Genomic DNA, 16,475 nt, shown 5'->3' with positions numbered 1-16,475 from the left:
GCATCTGCTTGGAGACTTGAAATCATTGTACCTAGAAGTAATTTAGCAATTGTGGATTTCCTACTATAAATGCTGTTCACTTTACAGACACTTTACAGACCTAATTGTCTGTGGTTATTTACATGCACAAACAGCAGCAGCAACTAAAGCTCAATTCCAGCAGAAATATGTATATTTTTCCTGCAAGAATAAGACATAAATACAGTTTTGGGAAAAAATTTTGTATGTCATGTATTCATGAGATACAAATAAGACTGAAATTTAAAATTTTGAAGTAATAACACAAAATTGATCATTTTGACTTCAAAATAAAGTTTTAGTTGATTACATACCATTATTTTTAATGAATTAAAACTACTACACCCTTGTTTACAGAATTAAATTGTACCTAAAATCAACCCTCCTCCTTTTTACTAGTTTATTACAATAAAATGTATCCAAAAAAACCTATTATGATTTGTATTCTGTCTGTGTTTGCTTTTATATTTGAAGGTCTGTTTTTGTGTAAATACCCAAATTCATGCTGTATTGCTGCAGGCTTCTCTTTGACATCCAGATGGCTCTACCTTTAACCATGGGCCTTAATAATTTAAGATCAACAGAAGAAAATATTTTGATCACTCCTGAGATGTTCTGTCACTTTCTGTTTTATGTCTGATGTGTCCCTGATTTCCCCCAGGGCTGCAAATGTAGACTGATTACCTCGTTTAACAGCTGCTGTTGACTTAATATGATCCATATGCTTGTTAAACAGATCCACAGATCAGAGAGGTAAATATTATATGTTATTAAAATAACAATATTTAAATATGATATTTCTGTTCATTTCATTATCTTATTTATCTTATTACTGCAGGGACCAATGCAGACATGTTCCTGTTTTTAGTTTTCTACATTCGCCTTAGAATCTAGCTGTTTTTTGTTACTTTTCTTTTTTTAGTCATCCTATTTTATTTTATTTTTTTAATAATCTGTATGACTTTTTATAACTGTTTATTGTTGTCGCTGTTGTGCATTGTTGTCATCGTTCTTTGTTGAAATCAGGTCTCTCTTGTAAATGAGTCCTCGAGGCTCAATGGGATTTACCTGTCTAAATAAAGGTTGAATGAAAAAAAAAAATTGTTACAGGGGGTCTTGTGTATATTTTGATTGTGAATGTGGTAAAAATGCAGCTTGAAGAAAACGCAAACAGGATAAAGCTTGTCACGCTTACTCGTAATTAATTAATACACATAATTATATATATATATATATATATATATATATATATATATATATATATATATATATATGTATGTATGTATGTAATGTGTGTGAAAGGGTATATTGCAGTACAGAGAGGTATGTCTTACACCTAACTTTGTTATACAAATGCATAAAGTTGGAATGAATTGTTTTTTATTTTTTTGTACTCTTTTCAATTCAATTCAATTCAGTTTATTTAAGTAGCGCCAATTCACAACAAAGTTGTCTCAGGGCTCTTTACAGGAACATTCACATACATAAAAGCCAATTAGTAAAGTTCTCTATCTAAAGAATCCAGCAGACAAGTTGAATCTTGGCTTCGTTGCAGTCTCCCATCCTGAACAAGCACAGTGGCAACAGTGGAAAGGAAAAACTCCCTTTTAAAGGGAAGAAACCTCCATCAGAACCAGGTTCAGGACAAAGGGCCATCTGCTTTGACCGGCTGGTTTGAGAGGACAGGAAGGAGAGACAGACAAGCACAGAATGGTAGGTCCAGGTGTATCTGAAAGACAAAAAAAAAACACATGTTAAGGATAGAAAAAATAATTACAAATACAAAACAGGTTGAGCAGAGTAAGTAAAGACAGTAGCAGAGTGAAAAGTGTGGTCAGTTTGTCCTCCAGCAGTCTAAGCCTATAGCAGCATAACTAAGGGACAGCTCAGGAAACCCAAGCTGACCCTAACTATAGGATTTAGCAAAAAGGAAAGTCTTAAGCCTAGTTTTAAAACTGGATAATGTGTCAGCCTCACAGACAGAGATTGGAAGTTGGTTCCACATGAGAGGAGCCTGATAACTGAAAGCTCTGCCTCCCGTTCTGTTTTTGTAAATTCTAGGAACCACAAGTAAACCTGCAGTCTGAGAGCGAAGTGCTCTGTTAGAAAAATATGGAACAATAAGATCTGTAATATAAGATGGAGCTAGGTTGTTGAGAGCTTTGTAGGTTAGAAGTAAGATTTTGAATTCTATTCTGAATTTGACAGGGAGCCAATGGAGAGAAGCGAAAACTGGAGAAATATGATCTCTCCCACTAACTCCAGTTAAGACTCTGGCAGCAGCATTTTGGATCAACTGAAGACGTTTTAAAGAAGTATTTGGACATCCAGATAATAAACCATTGCAATAGTCCAGTCTAGACATGACAAATGCATGGACCAGTTTTTCTGCATCATTTTTAGATAAGATGTTTCTAATTTTAGTGATATTACGCAGATGGAAGAAGGCAGTTCTAGTAACGTTTTTAATGTGGGGGATAAAAGACATGTCCTGATCAAAAATAACACCAAGATTTTTAACATTAGAGCTAGAGGACAGATTAATGTCATCCAAGAAGGGAGAAAGACTGAAAAATTCTTTCTAAGGTGCTCAGGTCCAAAAACCAAAACCTCAGTCTTGTCTGAGTTCAAATGGAGAAAATTAAGGGTCATCCAGGTTTTTATGTCTTTAAGACATGCTTGTAGTCTAAGTAGCTGATTGGATTCATTGGGTTTCATGGACAAATATAATTGTGTGTCATCAGCATAACAATGAAAATGTATCCCGTGCTGTTTAATAATTTTACCTAATGGAAGCATATATAAAGTAAAGAGTATTGGCCCAAGCACTGAGCCCTGAGGAACTCCATGACTAACTTTGGTGTATGAAGAAGATTTATTATTTACATTTACAAACTGGAATCTATCAGCTAGATATGATTTAAACTATTTTAGAGCTACTCCTGTAATTCCAACATCATATTCAAGCCTCTGTAGTAAAATATTGTGATAAACTGTATCAAATGCAGCACTGAGGTCTAACAGGACCAGTATCCATTGTCTGAGGCCATGAGAATAGCATTATTTACTTTTACTAGTGCTGTTTCTGTGCTATGATAAGCTCTAAACCCTGACTGAAACTCTTCAAACTGATTATTTCTTTGTAGATGTTCATGCAATTGACCTGCAACTATTTTCTCTAGAATTTTTGAGATGAAAGTTAGATTAGATATAGGTCTATAGTTGGCCAGAATTTCTGAATCAAGGTCAGACTTCTTAAGTAAAGGTTTAATTACAGCAACCTTAAAGCGCTGTGGTACATAACCATCCATTAAAGACAAATTAAGTAGATCCAAAATGTGGACATTAATTAGGGGAAATACCTCTTTAAACAGTCTGGTTGGGATGGGATCTAGCAGGCATGTGGATGGTTTGGATGAGGTTATTATTTTTGATAATTCGGAGAGCTCAACAGGACAAAACTGTCCAAACATAAATCAGGCTCTTGTAAAATTTTTAAAGTTGCCTCATTTGACAGGGGACTAGAGATAGTAGAAGGAAGGATGGTTTGAATTTTCTCTCTAATTGAAATCATTTTATTTATAAAGAATCTCATGAAGTCATCACTACTTATAGTTGTAGGGATACATGGTTCAACAGAAATGGGACTTTTAATTAGTCTAGCAATAGTACTAAACAGAAACCCAGGGTTGTTTTTATTCTCCTCTATTAAAGATGAGTAATATAAAGTTCTAGCTTTAGGGAGAGCTTTTTTATATGTTAGCAGACTATCTTTCCAAGTTAAATAAAATTCTTCAACATTAGTTGTAGAGCGCCATTTTCTCTCCTGGTTTCTAGATGCCTGCTTTAAAGTACGTAACAGAATTTAATTGAATATATGTGTGTGAAAGGGTATATTGCAGTACAGAGAGGTATGTCTTACACCTAACTTTGTTATACAAATGCATAAAGTTGGAGTGAATTAATTTTTATTTTTTGTGCTCTTTTGCTTCTTGTCCCTTCTGAAAAAGCCATGTAGAGATTTTCAAATCCCAGCAGCTCCATCAGGATCCTGACTCAGTTTGACATGTCAGTCTGTCTCTTGGGACAAATGAAAGAAATCTGTTCAAGAAACTAAATAAATTGCCTCGAGGCTTAAGGTACCTTTAGCTCCACAGTAGAACTGGGCCCATGCACACCGTCACAGTCACCGGCATCGTGTTTCCTCTCCTCTCACTATAAAGTGAAACGATGTTTTATTCATGTTCTGAGCTCCTGTGGTGACATGGAGACTTTTTTTAATGATTCTTCCAAAGAAACGTATCCATTTTGAACTTTGAATGTTAGAAAACATTTAGTATGGCTAATTTTGAGTTATGTCTGAAGCTGCATAATCATTGATGAATCTCAGCATTCATTTATCAGTAGAGGAAATGATATTTACACCTGAGTGGGTGCCAACAACATTTGTTTTAAAATGTTCAGACTTAAAAAAAAAACTATATTACATGTGTTTTTTGTTGCTGTTAATATAGATTTTATTATTAATAAAAAAAACTTAAAAATATTATAATAATTGGATTCTAAAAAATATCTATAAATGATTTAATAAAAACTACAATTAAAACATAAATAAAATTGAAAATCCTTATAAATTAGTAGAAAAGGTTTTACCATTGAGCTCAACAACGAAAGAGTGTTTTTAGAAGAACACTTGATTAAATAAATAGTGATGATACTTTTCAATCAGATCATTTATTTATTTTGCATAAAAGCATCATCAACAAACGGGAAATATGAAAACGTACATAAAATAAGAAAAACGACCATTTGCTCCTTTGTTGTTTACTTTGAGGCAACATTTAATTAAATTTAATAAATTTGAAAATAACATAATCCAAACATGAAAATCCAACTAAATGTGTTGTTTTGTTCCATCTAGACTCCAACAGTCTTCATTTTTTTCATTTCAGGACATCCTTTGTCTCCTGCAATCACTTAACTTTGTAATTAGACAGGGTGGTGGGGGTGGTGCAGTGCAGGCAGCACGGCCAAGAGAAAGAGGGGCTGATGGGAGTGCTGTTGATTAGTAATAAACTTGCCGTTTTTTCCAACAAAAGACCAGATGTTGTTTCTGATTCAGCGTGTTCTCTCCTGCACAACTGTTTGAAACACATTTAGGTTTATACTGCTCTCACTGCTAAGTGATGTTTACTGATAAAATCAAGAGGAAATTTACATTTTGCTCAAAAATAATGTTTCGTGTGTGGATTATACTGTACGTTACATAACGAACGGATAATAAACTTGTATAAAAATAGGCTTGATTCATCAGAATTGTTTAAACATAAGCTTGGATAGTCTATAGGGAAACAATATATAGTTCCATTTTTATCTCTTAATTCATTGAAATTTTTGAAATTTACTGTAAAACAAAATACTGTTGGAAGTGTGAGTTTCCCAGCAAGGATTACTGCAGTATAATAAAAAAAAACATGATTTGAAACTTGCTTAAACATTTTAAATGTATGGGTTGTTTCTGAAACACAGAATCCTACATGCACCTGCACACCCAGTGATTGTGGGCCGCCACAGTTGTAGGTCCTGTTAGTTATCAAGCACGTCAGCTTGGTTTGGGGTTTTACAGCCGAGTATTAATCTTGAAGTGACAGTGGTGTGCACCCACGATGCCCCTTGGTCTCGCTACAGAAAAGGTCAGCCACCCCCTCGAGTCGCAGAGCTCCAGTCAGCCTTTGGTCACAAATCGTCAGGGTGGTTTAACAGCACTGCAGTATTGACAGACCTTTGTCCTAATTAAGTGCCTGTTATCTGCAGAATGAGCGACAGCAGGAAGGAGAGCGCTGTCCAGGATTCAGCTGCTGGATCAAACCAGCACAGAGCGAGAAGATAATCCAGGGAGGCTTATTAAACTCTTTAATTAATAAATCAAGACAATTATACATCTATGACAGAAGAATCAATAAATTAAAACTTGTTTTTGCATAAACTCTTTACATGTGTTTTAGTTTTAAACAACTCGTGGTGAAAAATAGAAGCACTTTGAGCAATTTAAAAAAGCCACAAAAAAAGAAGAAGAAAAGTTACAAAGAAAACATCCATCTGTGATAGTTGTTGTTATTTGTTTATTACAAGCGCTCTTTAAAATGTTTGCAATATTACTTTAATCTTACAATTTGACACTTTGACCTCTTTATTTGCTGCTTTTTAGTAAAGTTGGTTGAGTCTGGTAATCCCTGTGGTCATCTTCTGTGTTCTGCTGCAGCGTTAGAATTACCCAGTTTAAAATGTTGCAAATGATGGTGGATATACTGCACCAGTTTTTACTTTCTTTTGGACAATAAAACAGAACAAAACAAACATATCTATAATTGTTTAATTTACAAAATAATATAACAAACAAGCCTTAGAAGAATCTGTGTGTTTAAAATCACATAGAGCATTTTTGCTATAAAATACTAGGCTACGGTGAGCTGCTTGTAGCAGCTGCTGCATTTTATTTACCTGGCAACCGATGAGGTCTATACAAGCATGTTTGATGGCTGTTTAAAAAAAAATCTGATCCAGTGTGCAAGGATTAAAGTGAAGGTTGACTTAAAATTCAGAGTTTGTCATATTACCACACCAGTGATACACTTTTAAACCTTTTTTTATTTTATTTTTGCTTCTTGTAGCTGCATACCTGGGTATATTTCAAACACTTCAGATGGCTCTGGCTGTGTACCGTATTTTTCAGACTATAAGGCACACGTAAAATACTTAATTTACCCAAAAATTGACAGTGAGCCTTATAATCTGGTGCACCTTATTAATTCTGGTTGTGCTTACTGACCTCAAACTGATTTTATGTGATACAACTGAACAATGTTGAGAGTTATTGTGAATGAGTTGAATAAAATTTGACTTATCTGACTGTTTTGTTTCGCTTATTGCACCTTATAATCCCGTGCATCTTATAGTCCAAGAAATATGGTATTTGTAGTAGAAAAAGCCTCAAATATCTGGTGTTAAGAGTTTCAAAAGGAAACACCATTAATATATAAATTTATTGACCCTGTCGATCAGACACATTGATGATTAATTACTGTTGGCAGAGTCGTTGAATTTTCTTCTTCTCCTCTTTTTATATGCAGCGGGATGCAAAGGGACAATATCTGTTTGACCTCATCTGCCACCACCTGAACTTACTAGAAAAAGACTATTTTGGCATCAGATATGTGGACCCAGACAAGCAGCGGGTAAGAGTGAGTGTTTGTGTGAACATGGTGTGTATATGAGCACTTTACTCATTTTCTTTCCTATTAATATTTTTAAAATATGAATTAATGTTAACGTTTTCAGTCACAAACAATGAAAATCTGCTGCAGCAGTGCATTGTGTTTTAAGCCCCTGTGATGTTTTGTTAAAATGCAGACAAATTGTATAGAGCAGCTTTCAGCCTAACAATAACTGGTTTTATTTTTTTTACCGGCAATGTAAATTATATTTTAGATGTACATTAAAAATACTGATAAATCATTGTGCCTTTGATGCATTTGTTGATTTTTTGTCCAGTGAAAGATGTTCTAAGCTTTTAATGAATGAGAATGTGCCAAATGAGAACACAAAGGCAGTTTTCATGAATGGAGCAGCCTTCAAAGCTTTTGTTTCACGCTGAAACAATAAAAGGCATAAAATGTCAGTTTTTCACCAGCTGTGACAACAATTTGAAGTCAGTGGTTGGGCTTTTACCTAGAAAACTGGGGTTTGTTATATATTTTTTTTCTCACAACAGCAAGGCGTTATGAGAATATCATTAGACTCAGTGAAGAGTCCAGTTTAGCAAATCTTTAGCCCAAATTTAGGAATGATGATGTGTGTTCAAGTCACTTAAAGGGACAGCTCAAATCTTTTGAAGTGGGGTTCTGTGAAAAGGTTAAGAACAAACAATATCTTACCAGTTGATGAGATCTCTTTGAATGCCCTCATTTTGGAGACAAGAGTTAAATTTTATCCGGATTAACAAGCTAACCGTTTGCCAGAGTGACTTTATGACCAAAGCTGATTACAGTTCACTCGTTTATTGCGGAGGATCCGTACCCTGAAACCACGTGATAAGTGAAAAACCGCCAAGTAGGAATAGTAGTGCAAGTAGTAAGTATATAAATAGGATGTCATGATTTCAGCTCTCTGCATCGGCTGCACTCTGCCACGCCCACTTCTTCCCTCTGCACAGAGATCAGCTGATCAGCTGCAGGAGCTTTCTCCTGCAGTTGTAGACTGCACAAAGATGCAGCAGGTGCTAAATCATTTAAAGTAATTTATTTTAAATAAAAAAATTCCATACAGATTGTGCGGCTCATCCATCAATCAGCCAATTGTGTGTCGTGTCCAATTCTCCTCTGAAAAACCGTGATCGAGCGAGTCCATGAAAACGAACTGCAAAGTAGCAAGGGACTACTGTACTGCCGTCTTATAAAATCTTGTCTCGAAAGTTTTATAGTGGTTCATTCAAGCACTACGTTATTCCAGCAGAAATATTAAAGTGTTTTTGTTAAAAGCGAGCTGCTGCTGCCAGTTTACACTTGCAAAGAACCTCAGACCTCTGCTTGAATTTATAACCTTCTAATGTGAAATTGATGTCTAGGTAAAGGTTTAGAAAATAGCATTTGCTTAAACCTCTACAGTCTCAATCTTTTATTTATTTATTTTTAAGATGGGCAGCACGGTGGCACAACTGGTAGAGCTGCGAGAAGGCTGCTGGTTCAAATCCCGGTCCAGGGGCCTTTCTGGGTGGAGTTTGCATGTTCTCTCCGTGCATGCGTGGGTTTTCTCCGGGTACTCCAGTTTCCTCCCACAGACCAAAAACATGCATGTTAGACTGATTGGTAACTCTAAATTGTCACTAGCTGTGAGTGAGAGAGTGAATGGTTGTTTGTCTCTATGTGTCCCTGTGATGGACCGGAGACCTGTCCAGGATGTATCCCACCCCTTGCACAGTGATGGCTGGACATGGGCACCAGTGACCCCCTGTGACTCAAAAAGGAAGAAGCGGGTAAAAGATAATGGTTGGATGGATGGATTTTTTTAAAGATTTGTCTTGTTTTAAGAACCACTTTATTTTGGCACCAGTCAAGCCATTAACCTGTTAATCCAGTCAAAATGTATCTCCTTTGCTCTCTAAACTAAGGCTCAAAGACGTTATCAGTTGTCCATAACTTTTGCACATAACCCCACTTCTAAAGATCTGAACTATTGCTTTAATAACTTGCAATTACAATAATTAGACAGCGGGTTTCAAAAGTAGAACCTGTTTGTTAAATACTTTTACTGACATGTTTAGTCCATCTTCTACATAAAAACAAAGTTTTCAAAAACTCACCAAAAGAATACAAATATGATGCTGTCAAATAATGAGATTCTGTTCAACGTACATCATTGTAGCTGTTCTGCCTGTTTTCTGAAGGAAAATGTTGTGGTTTTGCAGATGAGATCCAGATGTTGCTGATGTTGCAGTTTCAGTGCTGTCACTTAGGGCTATTTTGGTGATTGTTTCTGTGGCTAGAAAAGAGACAAACTGGTAGAAAAATGCAGAACAACTAATATCTCAGAGAAGAAAATCACAATAAAACTGAAAAAGTGGGTTTTGTTAAAGAAAACCCGACAGAGAGGCTCTGTTTGATGTTTTAACATTTCACGCCACACAATCAGCACTGCTATGACACCATGTGTGGAATGAACAGGTTTCTCCAGAAAACTGTCAGTAGTAACAGCTAAACATCATGGGAACTGAGAGTGAAAGTGTTGGCTTAATCAGATGATGTGTGGATTTTCTGCTGTGGTTTGTGAAATTAATGTTTTCACATTTGCGTGTTCTTTCTCATGCAGCACTGGTTGGAGTTCACCAAATCTATTGCGAAGCAGCTGAAATGTGAGTGTCTCTTAATAATTATCTATTTAAATGAGAGTGATTTAGATGTATGAGATGATTATAATTTAGTCAGTCCTATGTAAAGTAGAGTTGAGTTATTGAAAACTATTAAAAGTTTAGTTAAATTTTTTTTGAAGAGGGGCTCTGTGGAAAGATTATGAACAAACAATATCTTACTTGTTGTAGATAGCTTTTGTTAACACCCAGTAGAGTTTGATTCTAACTGGCTGGTGGCTAGTCCAGATTGGTTGGGAGTAAAGAGGGTTGCTCAAAAATCTTTCATGTGAGCACAATTTTATAATTTTTTAAATTATCATCAGTTTTGCATTCCATGCCTGCAGCAAGTGCTTCAGGCTGAAAGTTCTACAACTAGCTGATACTGCTACTTTTTGTGCTTGCAGATAGTTGTATAATTTATCTGTTTTGTCCTTTAAAGTGTAGAATATTAACATGTAATATGTGTCCCTTAATAAATTACTAAAAAAATGATGTAGACAGCATAGTTTCTGAGCATCGGAGCTTTATCGCCCTTCTCACATTCTTTATACTGGCCGCTCTGGACCTCAGGACTGGCATAAAACAGACATCACAGTGGCAGTCAGGTGGGTGGGTTTTGGCCTCTTGTTGCACGAGTGGCACAGGGAGAGCAACAGGGCAGAATCTGTGAGCAGATTGGTTTCTGCAGGCATTCGAAGGTCTGAGAGAAAAACAAAAAGTACAGTCACTGCAGATATTTCATAAACCTAAACCCTGCTTAGATTAAGTTAAACTTTTCAGTAGCGTGTCTGCATGAAGAGCGTGTGATCGACTCTTCCTCTTGAGCTTCATGTTGATATTTAAAAAGAGAGCCACACGTCAGAAACTTTGATATAAGCAGCAGCTCTGCTCTCTTGATGTCACACAGTCAGGCAGTGATGTAAATTCATCTTGGTTCTGCTGTTTTCTGTTAGATCTGTTCTGATGAAATCACAGGGTTCCTGCCCCTCTCCTCATTACTGTTTTCTCTTGTAGCTCAGCCTCCGTTCACCATGTGTCTGAGAGTCAAGTTCTACCCTCCCGATCCTGCTTCTCTCAAAGAGGAAATCACTCGGTATGTGAAAAGGCCTTCTTATTCCATTCATCGCTTCCACAGCTATAATTTACATTTTCTTCAGTTTTCAGGATCAACAAAGAGACTTCATTAGAGAGTCTTGCATCATTTGACAAACCTTCAAAACCAGCCTTTTGTTGTTTTTTATTCTTTTGCTTTTTAACCACAGAACAGTGAAACATTCAGACAGAGCAAACAGGCTCCTGTCTGAAACATTATTTATGGCTGTTTCATAATTAAAATGAGTACTTGACTCTAAAGCATTATAATAAATTTGACACAGAACACAGCTTTTAAGAGGTGCTGTGGGGCAGTGAGGATCGCCTAAAGCCTTTCCTAGAACCTCTATAAGATAATAGATAAAGCAATAAAAGCACCATTGTGCATGTTTTTTTAGACACTAATGAATACACTTTTTCTACACAGTGACTCTTTCACAATAGAGTTATGTCAATAATTTCTTTGGAAGTTTTATAGCAGAAATTGGTGAAAGTAGCGAGTTTATTTTCCCATCAGATAATGCTGCAAGTCTCCAGCTAGGTGAATGTTATGCTTTTATTACTGACTGGAAGAAGAGGAGCCCACTCTGTGTTTGAGGTGTAATGAGATGCAGGTTCGCCACACGCAGAGTGTATATAATGAAGCCGAGTGGATGATGGAGATGGAAGGGGCAAGGAGGGCTGATTGAAAGTGTGAAGGCAAAGAAGGAGTGGGAGGAAGGAGGACAAAGTGATACATGATTATGACAGTGGAGAGGTCAGAGCACGGAGGGTGGGAGAGGATAAATATTCAGCTGCCTGCAGGATTCGTTCAGGCCGCACTGCACACTCTGAGAGGGGAGTTGGATGCTAAACAAACACAAAAATATAGACAGGTAGGCCTGTTTTACATCAAATGGCTTTACCTCTCATTGATGAGAAAACACAAGCATTTTCTGACATTTAGGAACCGAATTATTAGGTACTGAGAGTGACGATTAATGATGTGTATGTGTGTGTGTTAGCTCATATTTGATTTAAATAATGTAAAAACAGTCATTAACATACTGCAATTATTATAATATATAAATAATTTCTTTGTCACATTTATAATGTATCATTCTGTTGTGAGAGCTGAGGCTGTTTGTGCATGCTGTTGGGAGAAGAATGTACAACACTGTACAACGATTTTGAGTCATTCTCAATTTTTCTCTTTTGCTTCTACAGAAACAGACTTTCTTACAATTTTACCATACCAAACATAACATACCATGCCTTGCCAGAGTCAGAAAGTCAGAGTTTCCTTATTTGCCATACACATTTGGTACATGTGGCGGAACTAAATTGTGTACACAGGGTCCCAGTTACATTCAACAAAATTATAAAATGTAAAAGAAAAACAGTAATACGATCTAAGATATGAAATATGCCATACCATAACATATCGTACCATACCATTACATATACCATACCATACTTTACCTATACCTTACCATACCATACCATAACATATCATACCATACCATACTTTACCATTCAATACCATACCAAACCTTACCATACCATACCATTCCATACCATTTTATTTATAGAGCACTTAAAACAGCGACAAGGCCAACCAAAGTGCTGTACAGACAGAACAACAGGTGACACACAAAGCAAAATACAAAATGAAGTAAATTAGAAATATAGACATAAATACGATGCGGATAATGACGACAAACCAGTGTGGAGCATACAGGTTCAAAACACGGATCCAGATTCCATACTATACCATACCATACCATACCGTACCATACCAATATCATATCATATATCATATCATACCATAACATAGCATACTGTATGTAACAGTTATGGGCTAGGCAGCTAACTGTGGCTACAAAAGCAGCATCAGAAGATTGTCCTTTTAAGGAGCCTGGGTGTGAATGAAAACAGGAGGCAGTGTTCTTAGTTTTGGTGTATATATATTGAGTGATTTGAATAAAAACAAACAATAACAACAGTATGATGAGACGAGATCATTGATTCAGAATAAATTAATTCCAAAATCATAAAGTCCATTGTCATTTTTCCTAGCTCGCCATCTTCAGATCCGGATGAGGATCTGATCCAACAAGAGGGAGAAAAAAAAAAACAACCTAAAAGGTCAGAAGAACCCATTAAGTATTTTATCAAAAACAATCATGTACAACATACAAATGAAATAATTAAATTTAGGCATTGGTTTATGCATAGATTCCTAATAATTTGACATGATCGAACATCTCAATAATCAAGGTTAAATTAACCATAATTTAAATAAAGTAAAACAAAAATGAGCATCAATCATATTTGAAGCTATTCAATTTAAGATTATCAATTTAAAGTTAAAGTCAAGGTTAAAGTCAAAGTTAAAGTCAAAGTTAAAGTCAAAGTGCACTTCAAAAATAAAGAAAAATAAAATAACTTAATTGTCAAATACTCAAGCAGAGTGAGAGAAAGAAAATAAATAAATATACTGCGCAATATCAACTTAAGTGTAGCTACATTCTGTTCTGATTAATTTCATTTTAAACTTCATTTCTTCAGCATCAATACAAACGTGCCAGAACATGCACAAAATCAGCAACAAGGTACCTTTTCAAGAGAGAGTGGGGCGTACTTAACCACAATCAGCTGTGACAGAATCCAGTTGACATCCCTGGTAACCAACGCCAACAATTCTAATAAAACAATGCTCTAATGAGCAATCGAGCAGAAGTTTCACATATAAAAGCAATACTGCTATCTCATAACAACTCACCAGGCAATCAAATCAGTAAGTTCAAAGATTTGGACCAGTTTGGGTGGAAGACGCCAGCAGCAAGCCACAATCACAGTGGAAACAGGTGAAGATGTTCAGAACTGCACGCTGGAGGCGGGGCTTTAAATAAGTTAGCAGAGTTTGGGGCAACACAGGAAGTGGGCCCACAAAGTCCTTGTCTAATTGCGGGTTACACATATCATACCATATCATATATCATATCATACCATATCATATATCATATCATACCATGCCATACCATGCCATACCATATCATACCATATCATATCGTATCATATCATATCACATCATATCATACCATACTATACCACACCATACCCATATCATACCATAACATATCATATATCATATCATGCCCCGCATGGCATGGCATGGCATCGCATCGTATCGTACCGTACTGTACCGTATCGTATCATATCATATCATATCATATCATATCATATCATAACATCATGTCATGCCTTACCTTACCTTACCTTACCTTACCACAAGCTTTATTTCTAAAACACTTTAAGCAACCACAGAGCCAAAGTGCTGTACAATCAATAAAGCCCAACAGCATTCACATTGCATAATAAAGGTCTGAAAAGCAAATTAAAACAGCCTTATATAAAAGAAAACACATAAAATAAATTTTAATTAAACTAAAAGTCAACATTTCACAGTACAGCATGTCTATATGTTCAGTTGTTACACTGTAGGGTTCATAACTCTTAGCTTGCTTAATGATAGGAAAGAAATTACAGTCAGCACCACTGTCATTACCATCATCTTTGCTGCTATAAATGTCTCCATTAAAGGCCATGCTTCAGAAGCTCAGTGGCTGAATCTGAAACTGGAAACTGGAGCAAAGAGCTTTTCTTGCAGGGCTTTTCTACGACCCTCTGTCCAAAACAAAACCCTCATTCCAGCTAAATCAAAAGAAAACATCCAAACCACCCAAAGGGAATGTGAGCATTTGAGATGATTTCAGTTTGTTGCAGTGCTTTGTGTTCTCCTTGTGCTTTCATTTAGAGGCATATCTGCATGAAAGGATATTTTAACATCATTACATCCTCTGTAGCTATCTGGTCTTCCTGCAACTCAAGAGGGACCTCTACCACGGGCGTCTCCTGTGTAAAACCTCGGATGCAGCCATGCTGGCTGCCTACATCCTTCAAGGTAACTAGAAGAGACAGATGGAAATGACTTGTACATCTCTGCTTCTCACTGCTCTCAGTCCCGGTCTTATTATAGTCCATAGTAGGTCTCTGAGCTAATAAATGCTGTCAGCCCAGCTAAAAGATTTTCTGTGGATTTTTTTTTTTTTTTTTTTTTGAGTTTGTGTAAATCACATTTAAATGATGCAGGAGCAGATATGTTTATATAAATTCTTGGTTGGAATGGGCTTTTCTTACTTGTTTTGTTAGTAACTTATTGATGTTGTGGTTATAGATATGTATATGGTTAAATATATAAGTTTATATGATGTATAAGTATCATATATCATGTATTATATTGTGTTTATATGGTTAGACTTATCTGGTTCAGATTAAACATAAATTAATCTCTACTGTAATATAAATTGCATTAAGGCTGCTCAAACACAATTCTGGATGCAAGGTATGTAAGGTCTAGGTGTATGGTTTCATTAGGTTGTCTGTTGTCTCTCACCACACACACACACAGACGCACAGAAGAGGAGGCTCGTCCTCTGGAGGAGGTGCTGATAAATTAAAGATGGGCCGCCTCTTCAGCTTCTCCTTGCAGAGAGAAATCAGCATCAGGGTCATCTGAGGGACTGCATGAAGGAACACATCCTGGCAGTGTGTAGGCAGGCCTCTCTCGTGTGTGTGAATATGTTCGGCAGCTAATTGTTTTTCCTTTTCCGACGGTTCTTCCTGTAGCTGAGATTGGCGATTACGACCCTGGGAAGCACCCAGAAGGTTACAGCTCCAAGTTCCAGTTCTTTCCCAAACATTCGGAGAAGCTGGAGCGCCGGATTGCCGAGATACACAAAACGGAGCTGATGTAAGAGAAAAAGGACACATCCAGCTGATGTCAGTTTCATATACCTGCAGATCCTGCACTCCACCCCACCCCCCCCACCCCCCCAAAAAAAACCTCTGGACTGTCCCTGACATTTATGTAATAGACTATACTATAGACTTTAGTTTTCTAAGCTAAGATATAAACTTTACCTCTTCACTCCACTGACATCTCATCTAATTGTAGCTTGTTCTTATATCTAACAAACCACTGGACAAATTGTAAGGCAACTTGCAGAAAGTAAATATTGGTTAAACGTCTACAGCTGGTTCGATTTTGGAGTCAAACCGACTCTACATGGCTGCTACAGCCAACTGACCTTTAAAAATCACAAAAACTACTATAACTCAGTCAGTTTGACAAATAGTCACCAGACATTAGGTGTGGTAGTAGCTGAGACTGATTCCCAACAGATATGTTTTGGGCTGACAGATAGTGCAAGATGTTTGTTTAAAATTTTAGTATCAACTGTTTGAGTCAACCCTGGTTGTCTTTTAGTAAAATATCTCATTAACCACTGCATGGAATATAGGGATGCACGATATTATCAGCATGGTGTTGGTATCGGACGATATTAGCGATGAAGTTGAAGCTTGGACATGGTCATTCCATCAAAATAACTCACCAATATGAAAGGTGCTGTTTATA

At 36.5% G+C, this 16,475-nt stretch overlaps 1 protein-coding gene across 1 annotated transcript in view; it reads left to right on the top strand.

The window, feature by feature from the left end:
* Positions 1–16,475, top strand: part of LOC119416292 (FERM domain-containing protein 5) — a 74,434-nt gene that overhangs the window by 46,854 nt on the left and 11,105 nt on the right. Inside the window, exons 2-6 of the mRNA XM_037683518.1 lie at positions 7,149–7,253; positions 9,883–9,925; positions 10,937–11,015; positions 14,863–14,960; positions 15,686–15,809. Of these exons, the coding sequence (XP_037539446.1) occupies positions 7,149–7,253; positions 9,883–9,925; positions 10,937–11,015; positions 14,863–14,960; positions 15,686–15,809 (449 nt within the window). The remainder of the gene's footprint in view (positions 1–7,148; positions 7,254–9,882; positions 9,926–10,936; positions 11,016–14,862; positions 14,961–15,685; positions 15,810–16,475) is intronic.

Source organism: Nematolebias whitei, chromosome 10 (genome assembly GCF_014905685.2).
Source record: "Nematolebias whitei isolate Nwh7 chromosome 10, NemWhi1, whole genome shotgun sequence".
NCBI classification, from domain to species: Eukaryota; Metazoa; Chordata; class Actinopteri; order Cyprinodontiformes; family Rivulidae; genus Nematolebias; species Nematolebias whitei.
Note: the sequence above shows the minus strand (reverse complement) of the source record. Positions and strands in the feature narration are given on the sequence as shown.